General features: G+C 47.1%; 1 protein-coding gene across 3 annotated transcripts in view; it reads right to left on the bottom strand.

Annotated features, from left to right (window-relative positions):
• phf14 (PHD finger protein 14) overlaps positions 1–11817 on the bottom strand; it is a 49881-nt gene extending 38064 nt beyond the window's left edge. For all 3 annotated transcript variants that reach the window (XM_084696064.1, XM_084696065.1, XM_084696066.1), the window contains exons 1-6: positions 11727–11817; positions 10710–10826; positions 9201–9877; positions 8559–8700; positions 1703–1862; positions 715–826 (exon numbers count right to left, since the gene is read on the bottom strand). In XM_084696064.1, coding sequence (XP_084552190.1) covers positions 715–826; positions 1703–1862; positions 8559–8700; positions 9201–9877; positions 10710–10826; position 11727 — 1209 coding nt within the window. In that variant the 5' untranslated portion in view covers positions 11728–11817. The remainder of the gene's footprint in view (positions 1–714; positions 827–1702; positions 1863–8558; positions 8701–9200; positions 9878–10709; positions 10827–11726) is intronic.
• Between the last annotated feature and the right edge of the window lie 474 nt (positions 11818–12291).

Below are 12291 nucleotides of genomic sequence, written 5' to 3'. Positions count from 1 at the left end.
TGAAAAACCTGCAAAGCTGCAAATGACTTAGTATGTTCGTGGTAATAGACTCGTAATATTGAGAAGCACTTAGAATTTCAGTGCTCAGCCTGACCTTGTGTTGTTCTGTGCATCTGACAATAAAAGACTTGAACTGAACTTTTCACTTTGCTAAAATTCTGAATCGGAGCAGAAATCATTTGTAAAATGCTTGTAGTCCTTCTCATATAAAGTGCCGGCTTGTATCGGCTTATTGACCTTCAAAAGCTTTTTTTGTTGTCTCGTGAAGTACCTTCACTATATAAATAAGACTTGCTTGATTTGACAGAAAATGCTGTACAGTCACCCAGCAGGGCTTGTTTCACTCCAATCGTTCTGGGTGACTCACAATAAAACACTACAATATTACACAGCATTTCCTGTCTCCAAAGAAAGTTCCAAAATGAAATCCTTCTTATGCTGAGCCTGAACAAAGTCAGTGTGGATCATGCTCCCGTAGCATTGCTGGAATAACTGAATGTCAAGTTAAGTTTGTCATACTGGTTATGAAAACATGACATTTCTGCCATGTTCACCTTACTTGACTACGTGTCATCTCCATGGGGAAACCATGAAATGGTGTTTAAGAAGGGCTGACCTGTATTATACTTCAAAAGCAGTATGAGTATTACTTGCAAACATTTCTTAGATGTTCCCATTTCCCCCCACAGTAAATTCAAAGTCTTTGACACTTGCCTTGGCTCCATATTTGGAGTAGTTCATTTCGGTGAGGGTTACTGGACGCAGTTTATCAATGTCTCCAAATGCCACTCCAGGGACATAGAGGGCGCACACCACGTGGACCCATCTGAAAGAACATGTGAAGAAGAAAAAATGAAGTTAAATTGCAAAAGTCATGGAATAGTCCTTTAGTTTCAATATGACCAGCTCAAGAAAAAAAAGTTGAACTTAAGCTGAAAAAGGATAGGCCTTGCTCTATGTATTAAGATATCAAGAAGGCGATGTGGAATTAGCAGCAGTGAACTATTTAATAGACATAAAAAAATAAAAATAATAAACCCTTCAAAGATAGATTTCTGAAGCTTCGTTCACAGGCTACAGTTTGGTGACACAATTTCAAATGCGGACTTTGGGGAAGAGAATCCGAAGTCCAATATAAAGATATCCATCTCCAGCAAGCAAGCGCTCCACAGTTTAATTTGCTGTGTTTTTCATGCTCTAGTGAAGTAGTAAATTCGGGTGCAGGCTGGCTGAGGAGCACTATCAGCGATAACGTGGCTGAAGTCTCCACGCTTCACATAACACACTCTATTCTCTCCCTCTCTCGTTTTCTTCCCCTATCTCTCTTTCTCTCTCTCTCTCTCTCTCTCTCTCTTTCTCTCTCTCTCTCTCTCTCTCTCTCTCTCTCTCTCTCTCTCTCTCTCTCTCTCTCTCTCTCTCTCTCTCTCTCTCTCTCTCCCCCTCCCTCCTTCTCATCCTCCCTCCTCTCTCTCCCACTCTTTCCATTCTTTTATTCTTGCTCCTGTTTTGCCCCTCTCCTTTCCCTTAGGTTCCTTCAGTTCTGTACGTGCGCAATTTAGCTGAGAGGTATGCATCCAGTTGCCCACGGTACTTGACAAATAACAACATCACACGTTTTTAGGCCCTTCTGACTGTTTCACACAAGTCCAAACTTAGCGTACAGACCAAACTGTGTGTCAGCTAACTGTGTTGTGTGGCCCACCTCCCGGCGTCAGTCTCTTTGAAGATCCCGTCCTGATTGGGGCAGAGCTCACAGCTGGGCGTGACGCCGTTCTTGCAGGCGTCGCAGAACCAGGGTTCGGTGGAGTTCTCCGAGGCGGAACTCATGATGGAGTCACTCTCGCCGTCGACGCCATAGCAACCTTCGACACATGAAACATGTTTGTTTGTGAGATATGTTGCGTGACGTAACAGGCCTTCAAGTGTGGTTTGCATCATCTTTAGAGAGTTTACCAGACAATTCCTACAATGGTGCGGTAATAAAGTCGAACCACGTAACTAGGATGGTCAGAGAGTAGCTTTCTGACACGCCCTCTCTGTATTCTTATCATAATCCTTCTATTCCAGGCTTTTTCCAATCTCTTTCTTCTTTAATAGGCACATTTGATCTATATTATTGAGGCCTTAGACACAAAGAGAGAAGCCTATAGAGAGAGCATGTTAAAGTTGTCTTCTTAATTTTCCGGGGGTTGCCAAAACAATCACTTGGTTGATGCCGTTTCCACGGTGGCTATTACAGCGCTCGGGCGTGCTCCTCACTACCAATGAGGGCAGCAATCAGTTCTCTGCCTCCATTGGAGAGATAACAGACTGGCTCCTAATTCGACAGACCCAGCCTCCGGCCATCCTGAGCGACGCGAGAGACTCGCGAAAAAATCCCTGGCTCAATGCTGTGCATTCCCGACGCCCGTCGCCGTGGACCACACTGGGGAGTCAGACCGAGGAAGCAAACACTGGGCAGACGGCACTGTTGATTCACTTCTTTATCGTGTTCCTGTGTGTGTGTCCTCTATAGCTCCTTTTTGGGGATAGGGACTCCAGACTCGCCCTGCACTGTGGTTGCATTCACACTGCGATTATTCATGCCATTTAGCCCAGACCGTCATATGGAGGTTTCTCCGGGACAAGCTGAAAGATTGTAATCAGTGACGCAGCTGAAGATTTGAATGGGGGAAGAAATGAATGGAGACGTCACTGGGACTCCACCACGACCTCCAAACAAGGACCTCGGCTCCGAATGGAACTGCCTTCAATATCTAGCATGTACATGGCGCCTACCAAACTGATCTGTGTTTGCCCACCGCATGTGGAAAGGGCAAGGCCAATGTCATTTATTTTATCAAAGAAAGACTTTACTGGAATAGTGCTGGCAACAGTTGGGCGCTTAACACTGATTGGGCTTTGAGCCATGGAACTGGCGCCCTGAACGTTCACCGCCCTGGTTTAACCGACTTATGGCTGAACCGTTGCAGGAAAATCTCCGATGTTCCTTTTGAACTGCGATACAAAGCTGGAACTGCTAAGCCATGGGGTGCTGGCTAATATGAGCTAAGCTGACAAAAAGTGATGACTACAGGATAGCTTCGTAATCCACGAAGTAAAGATTATCCTTGTCAGGAATGACGAGCTTGGCAGTAAGAGAGAGGGGGCAGCAGGGTAGTTGACTAAATCAAGAAGTACTTTCAACCGTGTCGAGATCCAGTGTAGCTTTCACTGGGTGTGCCAGATAGTATTTGAGCTAATTCACTAGGTGTGAATGGAGTGGATTCACTCTAGTGACCAAGTTCATATCCTTTGGTAACCCTACCATTTTCAAACACTTTTTTGACACTTGGGCAAATGTTTACAGTATGGGTATTTGTGTTTTCTTGCATGTTACGACATGATGTCGAGGCGGTTTGTTTTTGTCCCATTGGATAAAGGCCTGAAATAATGGGCCGCTCATAATGGGGAAAGAGCAATCTGTTATTTTGACAGCGCACTGATGGCTCCCATTTTCATGTTGGCAGCAATCTCATCGTAATAATCTGTTTGCAGTTATAAACAATTCCAGAAGCATGTCTGTGTTTCCCCTTGTGATGGAGATGGAGATGTGGCAGCACTATTACAGTAACGCCTCGCTCATGATCACCTGCAGTAGTCCTGTGCTACCTGCTCCATCACTACACTCCCTACGACTTCCTTCAGGAATGATCTGATGAAAATGGTTACGATATTTAGTATAGCTCATGGTCCTACAACATTCCCTACACATTCCATTTCAAAATAGTAGACATTTTCAGAAATTCATCGGATAAAATACCTACTCATAAATCATTTCCATCAAATAAATACATTGTTTGGGGTGACGGAAGGTATGAAAAGCCAAGATTGCATCTCATTAGAAGTTACATTAGGTCTTGGCCGAACCCTTCACTAGAATATCTGAATATCAAAATATTGATTTCATTACACCAACCCATCCAACTTGTTGCAGATGAAGGCACTTTGATTAGTTCAATTTACCCGTAAATGGCAACAGGTTTCATTTAAAAATGAAGTGGACCTATTTGAAAGCACTTGCATAAGCAAGGCTAGCATGCCAAACAGCTTGGAAAAGGCAGAGGAGAAAACCACCTCATGGGGCTGAAAGAAGTCCCTGTATTAGACCAATTACAAGTGAAGTAATTGGCGGGTTCCATGACAGATGTGGGGTGAGGAGAGAAATCTAAACAGCCAGCTGCTTTCTTGTAAATCAGCAGCAATGATTCAAACCCCAGACAAAATGGGGAGATATTTCAAATGCAGCACTCTTCTCTTAAAACAATGCAATCATTTTCATGGGCGGCATTAATCCGTGCGATAAATCATTTCCTAATTAAGGGGCATGTAAGGTTTTATGGTCGCTTTTTATTTGGGGGATTTCAATTTTCATTTCTAACCCTGTTTAAAAGGAACAATGGGACAGTTAATTCAATTAAATGTATCAGTCAGTGCTCTAGACTGACAAAAGAGTGGTTATGAATGACAACCCAAAAGAAAATGCATTCAAACTAACAATAACCCTGAACATCTTTTTGTTTTACATAAAATCTTAAGACATTCCGAACAATCACAATAAACTTCCTAGGCTTCTAACTGTGAAGTGAAAATATAACATCTCGGCTTTGGCAAGGCACCAAGCATGTCAAGTTGTACACATTAGAACTGGAAAACATACTGGGTATGTTCATGTACCTTCACTTAATATGGCCATATGCTGTATATCTGTCATTTAGGAAGCTGACTTAGGAAGTTGGCAAGGAGTGGAATGCACTATTCGCTTCCCTGAAGCAGCCTAAAGTGAATGATACCCTTGGATACTGTACCGTACACAGTGGTGCTGACGTAGAGTGAAGTTATACCTGAGCACCTGGTATGAAGCAGAAGGAACCAAGGGCACGGCCACTGAGGAAGACCTTGGTCATGTGCTGGGTGTTACACACTGTGCCAAACCAGACCTGGGCTGAGGCAGGCTAGGGTTCAACACTCAAGCTCATGACTGACAAGACGCTCCTCGCTCCCAAACACAAGTTTGCTTCTTTGTGTTGGATTGGTTAGGTCTAAATTATAATGAACTGAGTCTGCTAAATGTGATGCACAATGTCGCTTCAGGAACTTTTCTTACTGGTGCATTTAAACAAATAAACTTCTACCACCCTGAATGAATTCAGCACTATTGGGGAAAAATAATTAAGTTTACGATGTAGAACTCATTAGGAACACGGGGAAATCAATAGCACACTGATTTAATTGGTGGTAGAATGGGAACAGGTCTATTAATGGTGTTCTTTTATGAGGGTCCTGTTTTATTGGCTGCTCGCCTTTGAATGAGGACAGCGACAATTACATTTTACCAGTAAAGCTAAACAAGACATTCGGAAGATACCAAGGACAACCTCTCTCCCCCCCCCCCCCCCCCCCCCCCAACAAAACAAACAACTCAATAATTGGGCTTTCTACCCAAAGAACTGTTGTTTAGGGAAAGGCACGAGAAGTGGTGAGGTGCCCTAAAGTTGGAGTGTGGTACTGGGTAATGATGTCTGCTTAAACCGCTGGCCAGGAAAGGAAAGGAATGCTCATCAAAAGCAGCCAACCTGCTGAGTTCCAGGCTGCCCTGGGGGGCTGAGTGGGCGCTAGGGTCTCGAGGAGGCCCTCGTGCCCCCGTCCCCAGCTTTTGATCTCTCACACTGGACTTCTGCTGCCTCCTTTCATCTGGTCGTCTCCTCTCATCCGTGGAGGAGGGAGGGCGGATCGACCGCGCCGTGCGCCCGAGAACAAAGACGAGCGTCAGGAGCGGACTCACATGAGCTCCAGATAATGACAGCCCATCTCTCATTTCCGCCTCCGCAATCCTCGGCCGGGCCACCCTCTTCTAGAACAGACCGGCCTATTGCTTCCCTTGTCCTTTATCTTTGGCGTCGTTCTTTTTTTGTCCTCTTTCACGAAACCAGAACATCCCCCATGGTCGGCTTGTGTCGTGAATATAGAGAAGATGGAGGCACTGGACGTTCCCACCAAAACGTTCAGGATCGGGAGGCTGTGACGACAGTCCCGGCTGTGGCCTTCATCTTGCCTTGCTGCTTGGAAAGTCTTCCTCCAGGTGGCAGAGCGCCAGCTCGTCCAGCCTCCCCCAGGTGGCTAGACACACAGGGGCGTGAGAGGCCTTGGCTGTTGCCCATTTTCGTGGCAGCGACACGGCGCCTCTGTGACGAGCGAGTCACCTTTCCGTGTGAGTGCACGGGGCTCACGCGAGCCAATGTGACAGGGACAGCCATGGGGGCTGCGCCCCCCTGCTGCCCCCCGATCACCTCCCCCCTCCACCAAAGGTGGGGCTGTGGCGCGGCTGGCACGTGAGGTTGGCAGCCGGCTGGCAAGGTGGGGCTGTATCGGAAGGGGAGGGGGGAGAACATCTGTCTGTACGTTGGAGGGGGTGGACCTGCCCGCCCCGGCTCAAGGCACCGGAGGGAGAAGAGTTCAGAGCTATGTTATCACCAAGGAAGGAGAAACAACACCCCTGATGTTGCTCTCTCTCTCTCTCTCTCTCTCTCTCTCTCACCTCTCGCCTTCCTCTTGCTCGCTATGACTTTTCTACCTCTCTCTCTCCTTCGTCTTCCATTGTCTTCTCTCAAACGCACATCCACTCGTTTTTACAAACAACAAAACAATGGCCGACTGTTCTACAAGCCTTTCCTGGAGTCTGCCATTCCATTTCAATTCATTTCCTTAATAGTCAGATAGGGTCTTGGAAATGGAATGCATTATTCTAACTATAATTGAGCAAGACATTAGAAAACAAATAAAGGGAGGGCCAGAATAATTGAACCATTCAAGTAACATAAACATGTTCAATTGCGTTAGGGAGCACATATTGCTTTGTTTTCCCACTGTCAAATAGAATACATTTGCCCAGCTTTAGCTGGTGAGGGGAGCTACAACAAGTAAACCTACATAGTGTGCACTCAGACAGTCAAATTAAGCTATTATCTTCTAGAATTTGTAGGCTCATTTTAGAACTTCCCTTCATTTCCAAATTCAAAGACATTTAAAGACTTTTGAACATTCCTGACAACATGCCCATCTTCGAAAGAGAGATAAAGAGAGAGAGAGAGAGATAAAGAGAGAGAGAGAGACAGAGAGAGATAAAGAGAGAGAGAGACAGAGGAAGAAAGATAAGGAATGGCCGTGATTGCTCCTTCCGCCTGCCGTCGCCTGTCTCTCAGGGCCCTCAATCCAGACTCCTCCCTGCTGTCTCTTCGGAGCACGCAGGGGACCAGATAAATGCAGGTCCTGCTTCTGATATCTTGTTAGACCGTGCAGTGTTTCCTTGCTAGGTGCGTACATGTGTTGCTACGTATGGGACAGACCTCAGGGCCTCGTGTGCTGCTCTGAAGGACTGACTTTGCAACAAGGTGTTGTGGCACATCCAGCCCCCTGGATGTTTCAAGGTTACTCCCTACTTCAGTGAGGCTAGTGGTCGAGCGATGAAGCCGTTTGTCTCGGTGGCTCTGGGTGTGAGGGCAGGGTAAGTGTGTGTGTGTTGCTTGATGGTTGGTTGTACACACACCCAACTGCACACTGTTTTGGAAGGAAGCAGGCTGTCTACTGCTGAAGGCCGGCTTAAACACAACAACAAGACTGTCTTGGCATTCCAGAACTATTCGATCCACCGCTCTGGAGAACAAAGTATTCATATTCTATTGTGTCTCAAAGGAGAAAGTGATGGAGAAGGGCTGAAGCCATGAACGATTGCATAAGGTGGTCCCTGGGTCACTGTATCAATTGAACCCATCCGCCATGAACCATGCTCTGTGTGTTACCTGAGACAAATCTCAGCAAAGTAAGACCAGGCGCAGCTTCAACTATGGAGGGCAGGAATAAGAGTCCCTGCCCGGGGCACACATTCATCTGAGGAACCAGCTTCAATGCCGTAGCATAAGTGCCCTGTTAAAACACGCTTTCAGAAAGCTCGCTCGAGAGGACAACCTACAGACTGTTTATCAACTCTTAGATGAAGAATTCTTCAGGCAGAAAAGCTTGCCCTGGATTCTCCAGGTGCTCTAGATCAGTAAAACAGGAGCAAATAAATAAATAAATACAATTGGAGTAATTGAAAATTAGCAGTGTCACATTGATCCACCTTGCATGGGTAGCGTTAACTATGCCTGTCCGGCAGGGAAGGCCAAGTCTCAGAAACGATTTAAAAAGTCATTGATTTTGTTTCCAACACGTCAGAGACACAATGGGCTGATGAAGCTGGATGATGAGGAAGCTGACTCCCACTTTTCTGTTTATCCCCCAGCTCCCCGAGATGATAATGCAATTTCAAGGGCTATGGGGCTCCACGTCCACAGAACAATTCCCCCCCCCGATATATATTCCATCAATACGGCCTACAGCGAGTCCCTGGCTTATTTAAAAGGTCCTCGCGAATCTAGAACCACTAGCTTAGTTACAGACTAATTAGGGCGGAGAGTGGAGCTTTTATTTTGAAAAGCGCCGATGGCCCGGACGGTGTTCCTGTGGTAAAGAGTTCTTACCCTCGTGCACGGTCACTCCACAGTTGTCACACTGGATGATCTCGTCGGCGTCCTCGCTGTTGTCTCCCAGGCACACGCAGCAGATCAGGATGTGCTCCATCCTCTGGGAGCTCCAGGTCTGGGCGCGCTCCAGCAGCGTGTCCTGGGGAAACAGGACAGCAGAGTCTGGGTAAAGCCTCTATCCCACCACCCACCCCCCCCTCCCTCTTTCACGCCTCTGACCACAGAGCCAGTTATTGACAGTTTGCAAATCCTCTACACAATGATGGACACTAAGCGTAAGTCGCTTAGCGCGGCGCCAAAGCAAGCCCCCGAGTCTCTCTGTGATACCATCAAATCTTCTCATTGGATTATGTGGTAACTTTGCAAAGCCCAATAACTGAGTGCTGGGTGTTATACTGTAAACAATGTGGTCATCCATCAAGCAACCAGAGAGAGGAACTCTCATTGAAACCAACTTCACCGGTGTCTTCAGGAAAAGAGCATTCTGTGTCGAACTTTGAGAGGGGAACCACATGATGAGGGGGCCGTCATGAGGGGGCCGAAGGACACGACCAGAGCCTGAAGGCAAAGGCCCGGAGAGATACGAGCTAAGCAAACCGCTAAACGGCGAGATGTTCGGTGGCGACAGCCCCGGCTCACCTCGTTGCCCTTTTCCTGGGTCATGCTGTCGTTGGTCAGCTCCTCGTCGAAGGCGTTGCTGCTCTTGGCCTTCCTCTTGGGCTTCTTCACGTCGTCGCTGTCGCTGCTGCTCGGCTCCTCCCCCTCCTCGTCCCCGTGGCCCTCGGCGTCCTCGTTGTCGTCGTCGTCCTCCTCGTCCTCGCTGCCGCTCCCCTCGTCCTCCTCCCCGCTCCCGCCCTTCTGGGCGGTGGCCTTGCCTTTCTTCTTGCCAGCGGCGGGCCTCCAGTCGTTGTCGTCCTCGCTGTCGTAGTCGTCCATCTCGTTCAGCTCCTCCATGGTGGTGAAGTCGAGCATGGGCCGGTTCCTGCGCAGGTTCCACTTCTTGGGCTCGGCCGCCGGGCCCTCCTCCGCGTTTGCCGTGCCGCCGTTCCCCGTTCCGCTGCCGCCGGCCTCCGAGTCGGGCGCTTTGTCGCTCCTCCTGCGGCACTTGGGGGCCTCGGCGGGCGGCTCTTTGGAGGGGCCGTCAGAGGACGGCGGCTCCTTGGTCTTCTCCTCGTCCTCGGTGACGGTGTCGTCTGCGGTCAGCTCTCTGGCCTCTTCTTCGGCAGACCCGACATTGTCCGAGTCGCTGTCGGAGCCCGCGGGGCTTTCCTTATCAGAGGCCTCCTCATCACTTCCAATGCCACTGCCCTCTGAACCTGACAGGAGACAGACAGGGCAGAATGTCAATCACATGGATGCAAACACAAGCAAATGAACAACTCGACTGTTGTGAAAATATCGCCGTTATTATGATGCCTAAAAGTTGTTTTCCAAAAAAATAAAAAATATTCAACACAGCGATGTTGCAAGTTCAGGCAATATTTAAATGTCAGCGCAGCTGTCTACATTTCTAACTCCACAACATTGTGGAGCCCTGGAGGTTCACTAGTGCAGTGCAGTGGAATCTCATTATCAGTTGCCAGCCTGCCCTGGCCAGCGTGTGGCTCTGCAGACAGGGGGAGGATGGAGACCTCAGGAGCAGACAGAGCGATTAGTCCAGCAGCCTTGCAGTGACAGGGCGAGATCGCCTCAGCGGCCCCATCTCGAGGTGAGGCAGGGCTAGGGAGGCAGGGCTAGGGAGGCAGGGCTAGGGAGGCAGGGCTAGGGAGGCAGGGCTAGGGAGGCAGGGCTAGGGAGGCAGGGCTAGGGAGGCAGGGCTAGGGAGGCAGCCACTCGGCTCTACCGTTCAGTGGAGTGTGGATACGGGGAGGCAGGGTGATGAGGACTTCATTCCCGCCTCAGCAGTGTCTGACACAACAACAATGGAGACATAATGCGTAGTGTACTGAGAAACACAACGTGGGTTGTGACTGATAATCACAAAACGGTGAGGGTTGGCTTAATCTGATTGTTTCCTTCAGTTTTTTTGATTTTGTATTTTTTTCATGTTCAATTTGGGTTCCAGTTTGCAACTGTCCCTATGAAAAATCTAAATAATAAACCGTTAATGACAGTTTAAAAACCCACACTGATGGTGGCTGGACATACCTGAGCCTCCTTCCTCTCCTACTTCAAAATCACTGTCGTCAGAGCTGTCGTAGTCCAAGGCATCCAGCAGAGAGGCGGCCAAGGGCTTCACCTGCCTACGCTTTGAACCACGGTCCACTGGAGAGATGAAACACAGGTATGGTAGATCATAGATCAATATTATTACCATCCAGGAATACTGTAGGGGCACTGGCATCTCACAGTACATACATAATGCTAAGTCCAGTTGGTGTTTTAAAACACAGAAGTTTTGTATCCAGATGTTATTCATTGGGCAAACACTTTAGGCCACTTGCTTAGCAGTTCATAATAGTAAACGAGCTCGTCAACATGCCAGCATGGTCTGATGGTCATGTTTAAAGACGAACTGATCTGACACCAGGTGATGTAATGTCATATGACAGAGTATATATACGAGACTAGAGTGTACGGCACAGATCTGTCTATAGTTGACCAGTTACTTAAATGTCTCATTTAGTCAGAGCTGTGTGCACGCGCACACGTAAATATGTGTAGATGTTATCTACAACAACCCAAATTACCTCACGTATTGTCATTAATATTCACAAAAACTGGTGCACTGCGGGACGGCCCATACAGCCTTAACATCTGACTCCCCACACAGCTACGTTAGCAAATTAGCATTCGAGCTAGCTAACGCTGCGTTCGCTATTGCAAGCTAGTAAAGTATGTCTAACGAGAGCGTCATAGCGTCTCAAAAACAGGTATGTTCACAGACTGGTTACCCTGTGAATGAGCTGGCAAGTACATGTAACATACGAACACCTTATTATTTTTAAGACTGCAGCATCTCAAAACACAATCTGATGTTGGCTAGGTTCTACAGTAGCATGCTTGGCGCTTTGTACACCGTACGGTAACTAGCTAGCTAGTTAGCTAGCCTGCATTGAGTCATATAGACTTGGGTAACTCTAAATATATATATCTTTATTATTATTGGTTGCATGTAAAGCCCAACTGTCAAACAGAAATAATATCGAAGGATTGGTCACTCACTTTATCGTTTTTTTCCCACTCAATTTTGCTTGTGCGAACAATGGCACACAAAGAACGTCTCCTCAAACCATGGAGCTACCGTGTGCACGACGTAGCAAACAGAGTAGTGACGTTTCAAGCAGTTTGATGTTGAAACCATGGCAACGGCTGGTCCTGATGCTGAAGAGAGCCGATATAAAACTGTTCAAATACATCATGTTCCTGTTCATTATTGGAGCTGACAGTTAACGTAGTTGATGGACTAATGAGAGACAGTATTTATTTTTATTTTTTTATCAAATGCACTCTATGCCTATATATGCATGTACTTTATTTGCTGTATGTAGAGTATACTTAATATACATATGTTGTATGTATCAATGTCAACCAATTCCATATTTTTTCAACGAGATCACTTCTTGTAAAAAATGGTTTAGATCAAATCCTGAGCATTAGTCTTTTATGCTATCACTTACCAAATCACTCATTCTTAAATGATTAAAGACAGATTTCCAATGCTGTAAGTGGATGCTATTTGTCTAGAGATGTCTTACTTTTCGGAGAGATTCATGATCAGTTAACAAAA

Source organism: Hypomesus nipponensis, chromosome 4 (genome assembly GCF_054491055.1).
Source record: "Hypomesus nipponensis isolate SF chromosome 4, ASM5449105v1, whole genome shotgun sequence".
Taxonomy (NCBI): Eukaryota; Metazoa; Chordata; class Actinopteri; order Osmeriformes; family Osmeridae; genus Hypomesus; species Hypomesus nipponensis.
This window is presented reverse-complemented; position numbering and strand designations above follow the sequence as displayed.